Source organism: Branchiostoma floridae, chromosome 12 (assembly GCF_000003815.2).
Source record: "Branchiostoma floridae strain S238N-H82 chromosome 12, Bfl_VNyyK, whole genome shotgun sequence".
NCBI classification, from domain to species: domain Eukaryota; kingdom Metazoa; phylum Chordata; class Leptocardii; order Amphioxiformes; family Branchiostomatidae; genus Branchiostoma; species Branchiostoma floridae.
In genome coordinates this window covers 201,847-220,714 of record NC_049990.1, presented here as the reverse complement: position 1 = coordinate 220,714, position 18,868 = coordinate 201,847, and the positions used below count along the sequence as shown (strand labels likewise).

The 18,868-nt window shown below is 42.1% G+C and overlaps 1 protein-coding gene across 7 annotated transcripts in view; it reads left to right on the top strand.

The window, feature by feature from the left end:
- Nucleotides 1-1,043: 1,043 nt before the first annotated feature.
- The window catches only part of LOC118427791 (guanine nucleotide exchange factor DBS-like), a gene marked incomplete at its 3' end in the record, with an annotated part of 83,478 nt that continues 65,653 nt past the window's right edge, over nt 1,044-18,868 (top strand). For 6 of the 7 annotated variants that reach the window (XM_035837723.1, XM_035837724.1, XM_035837726.1 and 3 more), the window contains 1 exon segment: nt 1,044-1,294. In XM_035837723.1, the coding sequence (XP_035693616.1) occupies nt 1,078-1,294 (217 nt within the window). 7 annotated transcript variants of the gene reach the window in all.

Sequence of the window (18,868 nt, the reverse complement as noted above, 5' to 3'; positions counted from 1 at the left end):
CATGTATTTATGTATTACTAATGTGACTGTAAAGGTGATGTCAACCACAGTACTGTAGTAAACCCGCCAGACCAGTGGTTTTGGGGAACACCCAGCAGACGTCATGTTATATGTACATGTATCACTGATAAGGTGTAAAGTGTGATGTGAACCGCTCCTTTGTGTCAGACCTGCCCAACCAGCCCGACCAGGTGAGTTTGGGAACACCCAGCAGACATTACCTGATGACATGAAGACAACAGGACCAACATGGAGCCTCTCCGCTGAGTCCTGTACAAACTTGTCTCACCTGGATAAAAGTGAAAGTTTCTTCACTCTCACCTGGCAGCTGAACCTTGGCCTACCTGTGCGAACACACCTGTCTGTACTCACCTGCTTCCAGTTGTGCCCAGGTAAAGGTGACACCTTTCTATCCAGGTGAGCCCAGGTGACGGGACACAAGCCGGCATGCTCAGGTGACATCACTTGTCATACCTCGGTGACACATGACATGTGACATGTGACATTCCCATACTCTGTCAGAAACAAACACTTTCCTGTGGCTAACTCTGACGTCAGCCCAGTTTTGATTTTTTGTTTTGTTTTTGTGCTACTTGTTAGTGCAGCATGACCTGACCTAGATTTCAGTAATCACGTCTAAATGTTGTTAAATCTTTTTTTTCTTCTTTTCTGTTTCTCTTGCTGTGTTCTTCTGGGCCCCTCATTCAGCAAACCAACTGATGGTGAGCTAGGCAGATGGCAGAAGTAACGGTGACTCCTGAAGGGGGGTCAGGTGCGCCCCCCTCTGATGCACCCCCCTCTGATGCACCCCCCTCTGATGCACCCCCCTCTGATGTACCCCCCTCCAGTCTGGACTTGACTTCACCCCCTCCTACTCAGGATACAGCACAAAAGAACAGAATGAGTCAGGCTAGCGTTGAGAATAGCAGTTCAGAAACTCCACCCAGTGGTGACTGTACAGATGTGAGGGAGAAAACAGACATCAAACATAGAGGGCGTACAAGTAAAGGACAGCAGGGAGACAGCAGAGACCATGGGGAGGAACGAGATCTGGAGAGGGATGGAGACTCCACAAACATGGGAGAACCTCCACACACCTGTGCAGCACCTACACAGCACCTGGAGGGTTTGGGCAAGATGTCGACTGCACCTGCCGAGACATCAGTGGCACCTGTCGAGACATCGGCTGCACCTGGCAAGACATCTGCTGCACCTGTCAGGACACTGGAACACCTGGAGCCGGAGGATCTGTACGAGGAACTGTACACCTGTCTGCAGGTGGCCAGGATGCCAGGTGAGTCCAGCTGGGACAGGTGCCAGGTGAAAGCGAAAGTGTTCTTGAAGTGTTTTTCAGTCGGACTGCATTGTGTGAGTAAACTGCAGACTAATGTGAACAACACTGTCAGATTGCAATTTGGGACTCAAGGATAATAAGAGCATAGCAGGGGGTAGTCAGAGGTACCCACATCAGGGTAGAAACTGGGAACCTCTTTCTATAAAGGACAAAAATTTGCTGGTTGTGACAGACAGTCTGATTCTGAAGTACATTCACTAAAGTTATGAAAATACTAGTTTCTTAAGCTTAAAACATCAGATTTAACAATAAAAACTAACAACACGGGCTCCCAAATGAGTGGGACAGAAAGTAGTTGAAGCAGGAGACTGAGCCCTGAGAAAGACCCGGTCAATAATTATATAATGATAATACTTGGTAGTTTCCCCCCATCCTGGGCCTCTGTGACGAGGGGTAATGTTTTAGTGTGTATAACTTACTGTACACGCTCCACCAAATCCTCAGCCCAACACTGTTTAATCCCCAAGCCCGTATCCCTGCTGGTTAAATCCAGGAGCCTCTGTTAGCTGAAGGATGAGTGATGTTTCACTGCCAAAGCTCCAACTTTGTTTTCATGGAGACTTGATTTTGTGGTAGAAGGAAAAATAAGGTTTTTACAATTTTGTTACTGTAATTACACATTGTAAATGCAGTGTTTTGAATTTGCAGTGAATAAGTTCATCATGAAAAATAACACCACTGCGAGCATTTCAACATTCATTGTTGATATATTTATATATATATATATATATATATATATATATATATATATATATATATATATATCTTTTTTTCCCAGCAGGGTTTGGTTAGCTTTAGATATTTTGGCCCTTACAGAATGTATGATGAGCTTTTGTCTCAGAAGAAGTGTCTTACTGGCCTGGCCTGGCCTGATCATGATATAGTTTTATATCTGTGTGTGTTTTGCCCAGGGTTTGGGTTTAACATTATTCTGAACCTTCAGATGAGGGTTTGTCTATTAAATGGAAGTGTTCCACTGGCCTAGTCTGACGTGTTTTATATAATTATGCGTTCTTCCCAAGCTTTGGGATAGTGCGCATTAAATGGCAGCCTCTGATGAGTCTGGTGATGGTTTGTCTCGGCGGAAGTGTTCTACTGGCCTGGTTTATAACTGGTGTGTTCCACCTGGGGTTTAGGGTTGTGTGTCATGTTAGATAGGGGCCTGCACAGAGTCTAATGTTTGTCTCACTGGAGGTGCTCTATTGGCCTGGACAGTGTTCTGCCGAGGTTTGGGATAGCGTGTGTTAGATAGAATCCTCTCCATAGCCTGCTGATGGTTTGTCTCAGCAGAAATGTTCTACTGGCCTGGTTTATCAGATCTTCTGCCTGGGCTTTGGAGTTGTACATTAGAGTCTGATGAGCGTTTGTCTCAGTGGAAGCGTTCTACTGGCCTGCTGACCTGTGTGTTCCTATTATGCAGATTCTGGGGTGCCCCGCTGGCTCAAATCAATCGTATGTGGTAACCAGGTCATCGGTTGTCCTAGTAACCGGGTCATCGGTTGTCCTAGTAACCAGGTCATCGGTTGTCGTAGTAACCAGGTCATCGGTTGTCCTAGTAACCAGGTCATCGGTTGTCCTAGTAACCAGGTCATCTGTTCCCCAGGTACATGCATTTTTCAGTGTTCCTCAATGTAACTGAAATGTAATGTATCTTTGCAGAACATTTTTTTTTCTAGAATCATTGTGCTAAGAAAAATGTTGTCAGCAATAAGAGACACTCACTCACTCACTATCCATGGTTAGATTATACTGCTGCTGGGATCCCTGACACGGGGGTGGACAGTTATTATTGAGCTAAATATTACATGTTATTAAATACTACACTACATGTCCACCATATTGTGTTGTGAAGGGCGTTGCATGACCTTGTTGTTTGCCGTGACCTTGTCATTCATGCCTGACTTGCCACGGCGGGTTCTGCATCTATTATGTATCGGCCATGATTGCTTCTGCCTCCCCCTCATCCATCTAAGCTCCGGTTTACTCCACGATTTACGGCAGCAGTGGTGCCTGCACTGCAGCACGTATCTGCCAGAGGGCTCTTCTAAGTTGGAACGGCACACTTCAGTGTCATGATGTCCATAGCGTGTATAGCGTGTGATGGTAGCCAGTTGTGATCTTGTTCCAGGCTTCATTTTTTCTTTCTTGTGACACACTTACGCAATAATGAGTGATTTTATAGCTGAATTTCTCCCCCCCCGTCCTGAACATATTTTTTTGCAGCCAGTTATAATTGTTGCTGTTGGTCTTAGATCTGTCATTTTAAGCTTATGAAGATACATCTCCATCATTTTCATGTCATGAAGTTCAGATTCTTTGCAGTTCAGACGGACGGGGTGAAATTTTTCTCCATTCCAGCAAAGCAATTATTTCCATCCCAGATCGGAGGGCCGGGTCCTGTAGACAGCCCTCGTTATAATAGAATATGAGAGTGGGAGTAAAACAGACCGTCAACACCAGACACCCCGGCACCATCCCAGCATGCCCTGCTTCAGGTACCCCGTCAGAAACACTGGCCTTAATTTACTAACGATGAAGTGTTTTCTGGTGGCAGGTAATCAACTAACGAAGGAGTATTTTCTGTGGTGGATGAAATTATCTTTCAACTCAATTATAAGTGATGAAACCTGATGCTATGCAGGCCTTAAATATTCTGTGTACTGCATCACAAAAACTGTCGTTAGGATTGATACAATTCAAACTGATTCAGGTCTTTAGGGACAATTCCTACATATACAGGCCCATGTAAATAAAACAGACTGCGGTGATTTTAGGTTATCAACTAGGATACGCATAACTACCAGAATTTTCTAATATAAATGATTTCCAAATTTTTATATTTTTAAGAGACTCAGTGTTTTGTAATAAACTGTGACGTTAAGCAGTTTTCTGATGTGATATATTTTTGATGAATTCAATTTTCATTTTCATTAAGTAGAATTTATCTACCTAACTGTTAGTCAGTTAACGTTACCTCTGCTAAGATATGATCTGACTCTGGGTTTGGATCAGCAAACCGCGAGGTTTTGCAGAAGAAATGGTCAGGTGACCAGGCAAAGCAAAAAAAAAAAAACAACACATAATGTTAATGTTACAATGTTGCCTGAATTACTTCCATGGTAGTTGATTATCCCCAGTTGGTAATTAGATTCCCCTGAGACAGATAACTGTCAGGACTGCCTGCCAGATTAATGGTGGTTTCTGCAAGTCTGAGTAGCTTCAGCCTTCATCTCAGCAGGACTGGGAATCAGGACTCTCATCCATCCTTGGGTAATGACCAATTAAACATGTACAAACCACATCCCGGCATGATGAACAATTAAACATGTAACGTTACAAACTCATCACATTCAGCTGTCCAGTCTAATATTGTCTGATATCCATTGGAAACAGCTGTGAAGAGACAATTTAAGACACGTGTATTATCTACTCTGAACTGCATAATTCTAACTTTTGACTGTGTAACATGCATTGGCATAATACCGGTCATAAGCCTTATACCGGTCGATTAAAAATAGTGGAACTTAAAGAGATCTACACATGCAACAATAGTTATTTCTGAGGTATGCACACTTCAGACATCTAGGTGTCCAATACATAATTTACAAAGCATTGATAACAATGCATTCGAAGACAACAAGGCCAAAAGTTTTCAGGTCATTTTCGGGGCAGGCGAGCTCGTCGTGGGACAAACACACTGTCACGTTCATCGCCAGATTTGTAGATAATAATCACATGTGCTCACGGCACAAGACGAGCATGATTCAACAGCAATCTTGAATTTCTTTTGGTGACCTACAACTCGTGTAAAAGTGTGAGGAACCGTTGCATTATCGCCCGGATCTACGGCTGAATGGGTCAAATTGAACGTACGCCGCCATTTTCCCGCCATTTTTAATGCTACGGCCAGCAGTAAAGTTTTACGTCATAGCGGTTGTGACGGACCAAAATTAAATGAAACTTCTTGTCAGTATACGCCCATTTTCTCATGACTTTTTGTATGCTCATGCAGATTTTTGTTTTGTGCAACTACTAACAGGAAAGAAAGGAACAACAGAGGATGTATAAAGATACATAGCGGTAGTTAATTGTGCCGTGTTTCGTTCGGCCGGTATAGTGCACCCCCTTCCAACCACGCGCCCGTTCTCCGTGCAATTCTGCGGTGTGTTCCAATTACGATATTATGTTTTTAGCAGGACCAGAGAGACAAAATAATGTACACAGAAGAAGTGGCAAAGGTAAGCTGTAACAGCAACATGTAACTGGAGAAAATGATGCGTTGATCATTTGCCAAATTAGCATTGCTTGAGAAATTGCAGTAAACCGACCGGTATTATGCCAATGGATGTTACAATTCTAACAAGTAAGTTCTGTGTCTCTGTTCTTACGAAAATGTTTTTAACAATTGAGGATAAACAATTTCCAACAATTGAGGATAAACCTACAACATGTACACTACTTGAAAAGATCACAGTGAACATGTATCCCAATGAGAACACTGAGCATAAATATTGAACTAACAAAGTGCATTTGGTGGTAGTAAACGTCACACCAAGGAGCTTTCTGGTAGTAACGTCACACCAAGGAGCTTTCTGGTAGTAACGTCACACCAAGGAGCTTTCTGGTAGTAACGTCACACCAATTAAGGAGCCTTTATCAAAGATAAAAGCTCCTTGGTTAACGTTACACACACATTTTTTGTCAGTATCAGTTTATCATTTGCGCAGAGATCAGCTTATCTCCCATCTGTCCCTAATCCCCGTCAGCTCAGCTGCAGGGTTCGTTCTAATAAAGCAGCAATTATGAACCACTTATTGGTGTCTATTATTATGTCTGACCTTCCCGACCTTCAGGAAAAACATGGCCGCCCAGAGGTGCACCTGACTCCATCTGTATGCTAATGAGCCTTTATCAGTCATTATACATGCATAGTCTGGGTACAATAACAATGGAAAATGTGTATAACTTAGTCTTCATGCATTTACAATAGAAAATATGTCATTTACTCATAATTACTTTGGCATTAGGAAATATAATTGCTTTTGAAAAGTGATCAGGTATAAAAAAAGGGAGGGCTGAAATGCAGTGATAAAGATGGCCTCTAGATCTGTTTGTATAATCTCTGCCTATCCAAGCAGTACAAAAATACAAAACATTTTCTGTTGGTTTTGATCATGATGCTATAAAATGTTGCAGGCAGGCAGCTTTTTTTCTATTTATAAACTAAAATTAAGTTGTACTTTTGGCAGGATAAAGTATAACACACATTGCCTTGCATTAAAATGGCAAATTATTTTGAGATGTTCGTTCAATCTGATATACAAAAAAGCAGATAAGATTAGCTTTGCTTGGGGAAAAATTATGCATTTTATCCTATTCAAGTCAAATTTTCAACCAGAATTGAATTTCCAGAAGACTGAAGAGAAATAGTGAAATTAATGAATAAATACTGATAGATACCCAGACAGTGTATGTTTTATTAACAAATTGCAGAAAGTGGCCTGTCATGTTTTTTCGCATGTTCGGAAGTGATGACGAACGATTCAGCTTGTCTGGTGGAATGAATGGCAGCTGTGTTGCCATGGCAATGTCCGTCCCCTGGGTGACATTCTGTGTTGTCATGGCAACAAGGGTCTCCAGGGAGACTCCATGGATACCCTCTGGGGGAGCTGTCTATACAGAGGATAGTTTTCTGTGACAGTAATAAATAACGTTACACCAGTCATGAGACTATAAATCATCATACACATGCACACGCTTGTCGAGAAATTGCTTTATTGTCTCAATTCTACATGAAATGTCTAGTTTCAAAGTACTGTATAACATATGAGGCCTGCTGTTGCATGTCTCATCCTGAATAATATGTTTTTAACGTCTCTCTAAGAAAACACTATCCGTAATCACAACTCTGCCTTTTCTATTGTTCCCCTTCAATCCGAGACCCTGACTGCTGTTTTTAGCATGTATGAATAAGTAATGAGCTGGGATTGCGCAGAGCTGGGATTTGTGAGTGGCTAACGTTACAGTCAAAGCGGAGTCATATGGCATGGCTGTATCGAAGCATCATAAATTCTGTTCACTTAATATTCATCTTTTTTTCTATTTATTGGTTTCGCTGTTGGTTTCTGTTAACTTATGAATTACTTCATCAATTGATCTACTATTCTGGGCCCTAATATTAATAAAGATGTTCTAATGATCATAAATTAAAAAGCAAAAACTGGAGCTATGAAGAATGCTACATGTACAAACACAGGTATTTTAGACTTCTGAGGCACTTTTATGTGCAGGTGTAAATGAGCAAAATAGTATCAAATTCCTGGTGTGTGTGCCCGTAATCATGTCCGTATTCAAAAAAGATTATGCAATATTTTGTAGATTATTTTGCTTTATTTCACAAATCATTATTCCACCCTGCCCAAGGGTACTACAAATGTAACCACAGTCAGGTGCTGCAATGTGTGATGTATAAAGTGAGGGAATGTGTACCTTATATAGCAGCTAGTGCAGCATACATTAATTATGGACTAGGTGCCTTTGTTTGTGTGCAGGTGACATATAGAGAACAATAATTGTATCGTGTGTTATTTCGAGACCGTTAATCACTAATCATTTTCAATAAAATGGCAATCAGTCTCAGGTTTTACTGTAAGTGGACAGTGATAGTGTCTAAGACCTGAGTCTAAGACCTAAGGTCAGTGAAAATTACACTGTGAAAATAATATAAAGAAATGGCAATGATGGATAAAGAAATAACGGTATCATAAATGTTGTTGTTGTCTTCGTTACATAATTGTCTATTCAGTTGTTGGACACATGACGTGTGCATTCCTGCTTTTCTCATCCCATCCAACCCTCTTGTTGCTTTTGTCAGAAGTTTACAGAAGATGGTGTGGTGGTGGATTTTTCCCCTCCCCAGTGTCATAAATAATGACATTGCATAAAACACATTTATCTCTCCCCAGTAAAACTTGTACTCCCAGTGGTGAGTTGTTGGTTCCCCACTGCTGGGTTAGTGTTTAGTGCTGCAGCTGGGGTGACTCTATGGTAATGAACACAGCTGTACATTTACATGGAGAAACAAACCATAAACTGTTCAGTGTTTTTAGCACTGAGGGATCTTGTGGTAATGTTTATGGTAATGAACACAGCTCTACATTTACATGTAGAAACAATCCATAAACTGTTCAGTGTTTAGCACTGAGGGATCTTGTGGTAATTTTTATGGTAATGAACACAGCTGTACATTTACATGTAGAAACAATCCATAAACTGTTCAGTGTTTAGCACTGAGGGATCTTGTGGTAATGTTTATGGTAATGAACACAGCTCTACATTTACAGTCATGGAGAAACAAACCATGAACTGTTCAGTGTTTTAGCGTTGAGGGATCTTGTGGTAATGTTAATGGTAATGAACACAGCTCTATATTTACATGGAGAAACAAACCATAAACTGTGTTCATTGTTTTAGCACTGAGGGATCTTGTGGTAATGTTAATGGTAATGAACACAGCTCTATATTTACATGGAGAAACAAACCATAAACTGTGCTCAGTGTTTAGCACTGGGGATCTTGTGGTGATGTTTATGGTAATGAACACAGCTCCATATTTACATGGTGTAGTAGCAACCATAAACTGTGGGGATTTTCTGGTAATGAACTGTGTTGGTGTTGATGCCATCACCTTTAAGCCTGTTTGATGATATTCTATAGCAAAGATTTTGTTCTAACATGTGCCAGATAAAGGAAGTGTGTTGTAGTGGCCTGAGGCTGTTTGGTGAACAGGAAAGGGTGGATGGAATGCTGGTGCTGAACTGCCATCCCTTCAGCCTGGACTATTCAGCAGCCTGTAGCCTGACTCATCAGTTAACCCTGAAATGTTCAGGAATCAAGGAAATAAATCGTAGTGGCCTGACAAGGCTGTGATAACAGGAAAACACAATTTGGTATGTTGGTTCTTTATGTAGCACGAGTGGTGCTGAACAGCCTTCACTTTAGAGGCTTTAGAGGCTTCAGCCTGGAATATTCAGTAGTCCCCCTCTGACTCATCAATTAGCACTAAAATGTTCATGGATCAAGGAAATGTCTTGTAGTGGCCTGATGTTGTGTGATAACAGGAAACAGGGTGACTGGAATATCCACTGGGTTGATTATGCAGCATGAGTGGTGCTGAACTGCTCTCACTTCAGCCTGGAATATTCATCAACCTCAAGCCTCCATCTGACTCACCACTGAGGCTTAGAATTTCCCAAAGCCAGGGAAATAAATTAGAGTGGCCTGAGTTTGTGTTTGACAGGAATCAAATGGAATGTGGGCTGATTATGCAGCATGAGTGGTGCTGAACTGCCATCACTCCAGCCTGGAATATTCAGCAGCTTCGAGCCTGAATCTGGAATAAATTGTAGCATTCAGGAAATAAATGGTAGTGACCGGACAAGGCTGTTTGAAAACAGGGAAACACAAGAATTTGGCTTGTTGGTTGATTATGCAGCCAGAATAGTGCTGAACAGCCATCATGAGAGGTTCTGAACATCATCTCTCCATGCCGGAATATTCAGCAGCCCCCCTGTGACTCATCATGCCCACTATGACATCATCAGGAGTACAGCAACATCCCCACATCTCTCCCTACCAACATTCACCCCGTTTTACAACCACCCAAACCCACCCCAGACCCCCCTCCCTGCATGATCCATGTCCCGTCGCTAACGTGCGACTCCCGAGCCGTGCGTGTGCATGCTCAGGAATTCCCGTAGGAGCGGGAGACCCCCTGCAAAGCGGAACCTGCTTGCATTATACATGACTGTTGTGGACTAGCGAGAGGAATACAGGCAGGCGCAGGGAATGGTGGAGATTCCGGCTGTTTCCATGGAAATGTGAGGATTCCGGTTGTTTTTCTCTCCGTTGGGAAGACGGAAGGATCCATGTTTTCTTTTACGGAACATCCTCTTCTCTCCAAAACCACGGGACGCATCATGGAGGCCTGGGCGCGCATCAAGGAGTTCATAGGTGAGCCGGACGGAGAGGGAACCATGTTGTAATGTGATACTCTGATATGGTTCTGTCATGTGCAAATTGTGATATTGTTTGTATACATTGTATGTGTACTCAAGGCCTCTCTGTAAAAATCAGTGCACAATTGTGACAGCTAAATGTTGGAAAACAAAATAGAAATAAATAAATAGATAGAAAGGTGTGTCATGGAGTACAAAGGTGTGTCAGGTAATGCGTAGGTATGTCAGGTACATGTGACGTAGGTGTGACAGGCAATGTTTAGGTGTGTCAGGTAACATACAGGTAATATCAGGTAGAGGGTGTCATATTTCTGTCAGGAATTCTCTCCCTCGAGTCCCAGGATGAGTGGGCTAGAGAAGCGGGAACAGATTTTCTGCCTGGAATATCAGGAATTTTGTGGTTTTCATGATTGTACAGTGTAGACGTTTGGCTGAGAAAGGTTGTAGTGTTGTGTTTCAGTAATGTGAGGATTGACTTTTGTATTCAGATTGTTTCTACACAGCCATCTTCACTGCCTTGCTTTAATTTTTATCATATAATTGTGCTTATACAGGAATATTGTATAATTCATGGAGTATGTTCAGCATATATGGGAATCATAACACTTCAGTTCTATTTTCGGTACTAATTTTTTTAATCAAACATTACACATTATTAAGACTGTCCAGATAGCTACTGTATACAGTTATAATATTTTTATATATTCTGCTTACTGTTTACTTATATATCCTAGTTATTCAAGACTATTATTGTATAATTCATACAGTACAATTTTAGCAGGCATTTGACCAATATGCTATTGCTGTTATGTGAGCGAGGATTTTAGAAGATTTTTTGCTTGTCAAACACCTTATTTACCCAGTGCCCTAATACATCCTTACTGCTAATATTGTATAATTCATGTCCCCCATATTGTCCTCAGTCCATTGGCTGGTAATTAAGCGTGCAGCTGAGATTTGTGCAGAACTGCCGCTGCCAGCAGTCTCCACAGCTGGGGTTAGGGGTGGTTATAATAATTATAGAACATTGCTGGCAGGGGTTAAAGATATAGAACATTGCTGATTATAGAACATTGCTGGCAGGGGTTAAAGATATAGAACATTACTGATTATAGAACATTGCTGGCAGGGGTTAAAGATATAGAACATTGCTGATTATAGAACATTGCTGATTATAGAACATTGCTGGTAGTGGTTAAAGATATAGAACATTGCTGATTATAGAACATTGCTGATTATAGAACATCACTGGCAGGGGTTAGAGATATGGAACATTGCTGATTATAGAACATTGCTGGCAGGGGTTAGAGATATTATATAATAGAACATTGCTGATTATAGAACATTGCTGGTAGTGGTTAAAGATATAGAACATTGCTGATTATAGAACATTGCTGGCAGGGGTCAAAGATATAGAACATTACTGATTATAGAACATCACTGGCAGGGGTTAAAGATATAGAACATTGCTGGTTATAGAGCATTACTGATTATAGAACATTACTGATTATAGAACATTGCTTTCAGGGGTTAAAGATCAGGGTTTGTTCAGATCTCTAGTATTATGTTTTTATTGCTGATGTCCCCACATGTGCATTAGGTTATGAATATGTAATATTACTGGCAATGGTTTAAAGATCAGGGGATGTGAAAACTATGTATTGTGTTACTGTTAGTGTCCAGCCCGTGTTGATATTCGCACATGTGAATTGGGTTATGAATATATAACATTACTGGTAATGGCTTAAAGATCAGGGTTTACAAAAGTATTTTCAGCCGGGAATGTGGCATTATGTATTGTGCTAGTGTCTAGCCCATGCTGATATCCCTACATGTGAATTAGGTTATGAATAACGTTACAGGCAGATTTACAGGATCAGGGTTTGTTTAGCCAGAAGTAATCATCCCGACTGGTGAAGTGTACGTGTGTGGTATAACGGACCTCTCATGTTCCGCCCAGAGGGAGTTGTGCATGGTTTCAGCAAACATGCCGCTAGTTTGTACCATTGTCCTTGAAGCCAAGGTCATGAATAATTGTTTACTTCTAGCTGGGTGAGGGGGGGGGGGGCAAAACTTGCAATATTGTCAGTTCCCTGCTTTCTGACTACAGCTTATGTTGGAGAGGATGTGGATTGGTCTTTTATTCATCGCCTGGCCAAGCTTTATACAGTCTGTAGTCCTGCCTTTCCTAATTTCATAACTGATTACACACTCCTGTTATTTGCCACGGCGTGTCTGTCTGATGCAAGTTGTGCTGACTGAACTCAGGGTTTGATGGACGTTATCAGCCAGAAGTGTAAAACCACCCGCCAGGATCAAAGCAGAGTCTACCAAAAAGGAAACCACATTTCAGCCTTAACCCTCTCAGCACGAGAAGCCACTATCATGGCTTTCCCATAGGACACGAGAAGCCACGATCGTGGCTTCAGGTTTAATTCCGGCGGGAAATTCAAACTGACTACTGTGAAATGGGAAATTTGGCAGAGTTTGCCAATCAGGATGCTTGTATCTTTGACCAACCAGAAGGGATGTAGCATTTGAGCCCTGTTTCTGAGGCCTCCAGCATGTGTTTTGGCTTCAGTTTTCTACAGGTTTATTTAGTAAATTTAGCAGAAATGGAGACAATTTGGTGGATAATTTTGTTGGTGGCTTACAGGAGTGATGACAGGGAAATCCTTGAGGGACAGCAAGGCAAACACCCAGCTGTTTTTGTTGAGATCAAATGAGCTGATATCACCGTGTCTAATGAGTTCTACATGCATGCTTCCTTGTTGTTTTTCTTGGGCATGAGGAGGACCAGATCAGGTCAGAAAGGTCACTGGTCTCAATTGACATTTTAGATACTCTGATACCTGTTTCTCTACCCAAATCATAAGTAATAGGATTTATTTGACTCCCTGATATGTGGAGAACATCCAGAAAAATAATTTGCCATTTAGCACAAGGCATATTCATTATTTCAATAGTACAACTACAGGTGTGGGGAGGGGGGCACAACTGTTTATTGGGGTGAACATTTGTTTATCAACACTGAACTTATTTGAAATCATGCTTTGATTTTTAGTTTTTGGTCATTCTAACAGCATACCAGCATTGTGTATGTATAATTGAGTATTTCTACATAGTTTTATGATAAATGACACAAAAAACCCAGTCCCTAGCCAAATGTTTTCTTTTGTGAAGCTTTTTTTGAGAGTGTTGCAAATGTGTTTTTGAGTGGTTTCCATGACGATTGCTGTCCTCAGATTGATGGTATGATATTTATTTTGCTTGTTTTGGAAAGGCCATTCTGTGAGCTTTCCAGCAATATATAGTTTTCCTAGTCTACTCCTTACATAACAGCTGTAATAATAATACACAAAAAGTACTAATTGACACCTGTATAGACTGAAATTATATGTCGTATATGGTATACAGGAAAAAATTTTATGACGTGTTGAGAGGGTTAAAACCTGCATTCTACATGATGCCTATCTTTGCTCTGAAGGTACAGTGTAGTGTATGGTAACGTGAGTGGTCCTAATCCCAACCTATGTTCTACATAAACGTAACGTTACAGTTGTTTTCTACAGTGATATAACAGTGGTAAGGAAAGAAAATCAGGATGACCCGAGCTTCAATCATGTGCTATACAGATAGAATAAGGCTTTACCGACGTGTGTTTTTCTTAAGTAATGCGCTTTGCATCATGTTTGCAAACTGTTTGCTTGTTAACTCCCCTAAGAGCATTGGAATTCAAGCAAATTTTCAAGCATTGGTTGTTGATGCTAACAAACTAAAACAAATGTTTTTACCCTGTGGTTTTCAAGAAAGTAATTTAGTCAACTTTTACAGGCCCGTGGGCTTCATGCATCTTGCAGCAATGCTTGTTTTTCCAACTAGTTTGGGATAAGGGATGGGTTGGGGTTAGGACGAGAGATGTCATGTTCAGATGTTTTGGTTCCTTTGACTGACAGTATGAAAGTAATTTGTCTCAGATCAGGTATCATTCTCTCTGTGGTTCTCCACAGGACCTCATCAGGCTTTGTCATGCAGTCTTGGTCTTTTTAATTGAACTCAGTCTCTTAATGTCAACATATATCACCATTTCGCATCAAGGTCAAATAGTTGACAGGGTCTGAGTGTGCATGGTCTGACCACACATAGGAATAGTCAACAGTGTTATGTCTGTGTGTGGACGGACTTACTGCATATACAATTTTCACATGAGTGGAGAGTTTGTGGGAATTCCAGACAGTTGAGTAAGAGTATTGTCCCCCAGTGGTATAATGTTGGGTACCGTCTGTTGTTATCAGGATTCTGATTCCCCGGATTGGTACAAATCCTCGCCAGAATTATTTTGACGCCAGCTGCATGCTGGGAGGCTTTTGTCCATGGCAGGGGTTTGACTTTGACATGATTTGTTACCAGTTTTGTGACCGCCTGTGACAGGCTGCTCAGCTGATGTTTGACATTGACATGATTTGTTACCTGCTGATTCTGACAGGAAAGAAAATTGCTTGGAATTTGCGTCGGTTTCTGTCTGATACCTGCATGTTACATGGGTTCTTGGTGGCAAACAATGTAGCATATCATTGTGTGTGTGAAATAAGCTACACGGAAGTCAGACCTTTGATCTCTTTACAAACTGGACAAGCATTGTTGGTTTGGCCTACCAGTAACTGATTTTAATACATTCAAAAACAGATATTGCTAAGATAGAAAATTGCAAAGATAAGGGAACAGTCTGTGTACTTTTTGCACCTTGCTACCACAATCTTGTGGAGCAAACATAGATTAAAGTTTTCTCCCAGCTGTTTTCATGTTGACATTTTTACATTAAAATGTCTGAAAACCGGGGAAGTGAATTGTAGTGGCCGAACACTGACATGGAATGGCGACACCATCTGAAATGGCCTCATAACCTTAACTGTGTGCTCTTATTTGCATGTAGTAGTTTGTAATTTGCTCAGAATAAGTGATAACTACCCGAGGAAGGCATCTATAATTATGTAACAAATGGCCCTGGCTCTTGCTGAGGCAGGAATAATGGTTGTCACGGTGACAGATGTGTGGCTGTTTCACCATTAGGGCTGCAGCAGGCAGAGTATTGATTGTGACAGGCTCGTTATTGGGCCAGGCGATCAATAATCCTGTATGCTAATGAGGGGGGATTACACCAGGGGTCAAAGGTTAGGTTGATGCGGTGCCAGATAGTGCACTGGGAGCATTTTGCACAGGTCCTGTGTGCGTGCGTGTGTGTGTGGGGGGGGGGGCATAGCAGGAGGTTCTGTGCCTTCCACAAGGCATTTTGTACTGGAGAGAGAATCAGAATGACATTGGAAAAATAGCACTTTACTTTGCCAGTGGTGGAAAACTGTGTCTAACTATTGTAGTATCAGCACCAAGGGCAGGAATATGCTTAACACTGTGACTTGCCATAGTGGTATGTTGAGAGAATCAGCACCAGGGACAGGAGTACATTTATCACAGTGATGTACCATTACAGTGGTCTAGGGAGAAAATCACGATTCGACAGGAAACATAGCATTTTACACAGCCAGTTGTGGAAACTGACCCCAACAGTTATATCAGCAATAGCTACATTTACAATTAAACCAGCACCAGGGAAGGAATATGTTTATCACAGTGATATATCATAGTGGTGAGCAGAGAAAATCACAATGACACAGGAAAAGTAGCATTTCACACAGTAGTGGAAAACTGAGCCTAACCATTGTAACATCAGCACCAAGGACAGGCATATGTTTATCACAGTGATATACCACAATGTAATGGTCTGGGGAGAAAATCAGAATGACACAGGTAAACATTTTACACAGTAGTGGAAAACTGAGACCTACAGTTGTGATATCAGCACCAGGGACAAGCACGTTTTTCACAATGATATAGCACAGTGGTAAGCCGAGAAAATCAGGATGACACAGGAAAAATAGCATTTTACACAGTCAGTTGTGGCTTTAGAGGCTTTAATCGTCCATTAGCTGTGATGCAAGATGGTACACCGCTAGTCTTCCTGGATAAAAGTTCACACATGACATAACGTACACGTAACACATACAAAACCTTTACAGTGCAATTATTTACAGTACAAATCGCTTCATCGAGATACGGATCTGTATGTGTAGAAACTGTTTAACTGAGCACAACAGTTATATCAGCAATAGCAACGTTAGTAACAGTGTCAGGGACATTGATATGTTCATCACAGTTATATACCAGAGTGGTAAGCAGAGAAAATCATAATGACACAGGTAAAGGAGCATTTTACACAGTAGTGGAAAACTGAGCCCTACAGTTGTGATATCAGCATCAGGGACAGGAACATGTTTATCACAGTGACTTATCAAAGTTGTCTGGCGAAAACCATGATGACACGGGAGTATGTTTATCACATTGATGTACCATATATTATTGGTGTGGACACAGGAAAAATTAGCTTTCGACTCAGCCAGTAGTGGAAAACTGAGCCCTACAGTTGTGATTTCAGCATCAGGGACAGGAACATGTTAATCACAGTGATATATCATATTATAGTGGTCTGGGGAGAAAATCACAATGACACAGGAAAAATAGCATTTTACACAGCAGTGAAAAACTGACCCAGTCCCACAGTTGTGATATCAGCTTCAGGGACAGGCCTATGTTTTATACAGTGATAAACCATAGTGGTAAGCAGAGAAAATCAGGATGACACAGGAAAAATAGCATTTTACACAGTAGTGTAAAACTGAGCCTAACAGCATTATTGTAGTAATATCAGCACCATGAACAGGAACATGTATATACAGTCATAAACCACTTTATAGTGGTCTGGGGAGAAAATCAGGATGACACAGGAAAAATAGCATAGAGTCTAACAGCATTACTGTAGTAATATCAGCACCATGAACAGGAACATGTTTTCCACAATGATTCACCATAATGGACAGAGAATCACGATGACACAGGGTTGAGTTCCCTGCTCCTGATTCGTGTAATCATGTTACATCGCTGTAATTTGATCATGTTCAGCTCGTAGCCGCCCTGCGAGAGCCGCGCTGCGTCAGAAGGCTTTTAGGCTAACAATGTGATGTGATGATGTCTCATATTACAGGGTACATGACGTAACAGGATACGTGACTGTCTGGGAACTACACGACTGTTTCTCAGTTAACAATAATGATATAGAATGTCAGGAACAAACTCCTGCAGGCAGGACTAACAACCCCAGGGAGATATGGGATAATAACGACCACGGGGCGTTATTGTTTACCTAAGCCTGAGCATTGTTCCTGTAGCGGTGCATTTTCCACCCGGCTGCCATCAGAGCCCCCACAGTAATGCGGCCGCCCTGACTGATGAGATTTGTGATCTCCGAAGCACAAGGATAAAGTCATCACCGTAACTCACTTACATGGGATTTATCATATACAAGGCCCCATAGCTGCTCCTTCTGTGTCCTCGCCATAACTCACTTACACAAGGCCCCATAGCTGCTCCCATGGGTCATCAACGTAACTCACTTACACAAGGCCCCATAGCTGCTTCCACTGTCATCAACGTAACTCACTTACACAAGGCCCCATAGCTGCTCCCATAGGGTCATCGACATAACTCAGTTATACAGGATTCATCATACACAAGGCCCCATAGCTGCTCCCATGGGATTTCTCAATATCGGACATGTATACAAGGCCCCGTAGGTGCTCTAGCGGGATTTATTGCTGAATGTTGCTGCAATTTTACGAGCGGTTTGTTGCGTGAGAGCGTGCGACACGGGAGCCGCATTTTTCCGCATGGATCCGGCTGATATTACCATTCATGGCTGTACCCTGATGGAGCCCTGAGCCGGCCTGGTTACATGTACTACACTGTGGTGACCTTACCATCGTGCCAGACTGCTGTAAGAGTTCCTACTATTCTTCAGACCCCTGCCAGCGTTCCACCATTGTTCGTGTACCGGCAGGTTTCCCTCTGCAGTGAGTCTGGATAACATCATCTGTAGAGACGTCATTGATCGGATCTGCTGTAAAAACCTACCGGCAGGGAGTTTATGACTCAGAACCTGCATTATTCATGGTGTAGTACAGACTGTGGCTGCGAACGGGCCGGGAAGGGCCAGGCAAGACGGGCCAGGATTGACTAGGACAGGCCAGGCATGGCGGGCTCAGTGGGCCGTCCCTACTGGGCTGTATACTACGGCAGGTGGGCCGATACCTGCAGGGTGGAGCGGGCTGCATGTCCGCTGTGTCAGCTCAGGCACAACTATGGGTACACAGGTCTGTATAACGTATGGTGTGTGTGTGTGGGCGGGGGGGGGGTTAGGTGTAAACCCTTACCCTGTCCGCTGTGTCAGCTCAGGAATAACTCATGGCACACAGGTCTGTATAACGTTTGGTGTGTGTGTGTGTGTGTGTTGGGGGGGTGGTGGTCAGGTGTAAACCCTAACCCTGCCGCTGTGTCAGCTCAGGGATAACTCCAGGCACACAGGTCTGTATAAAGTTTTGGGGGGAGG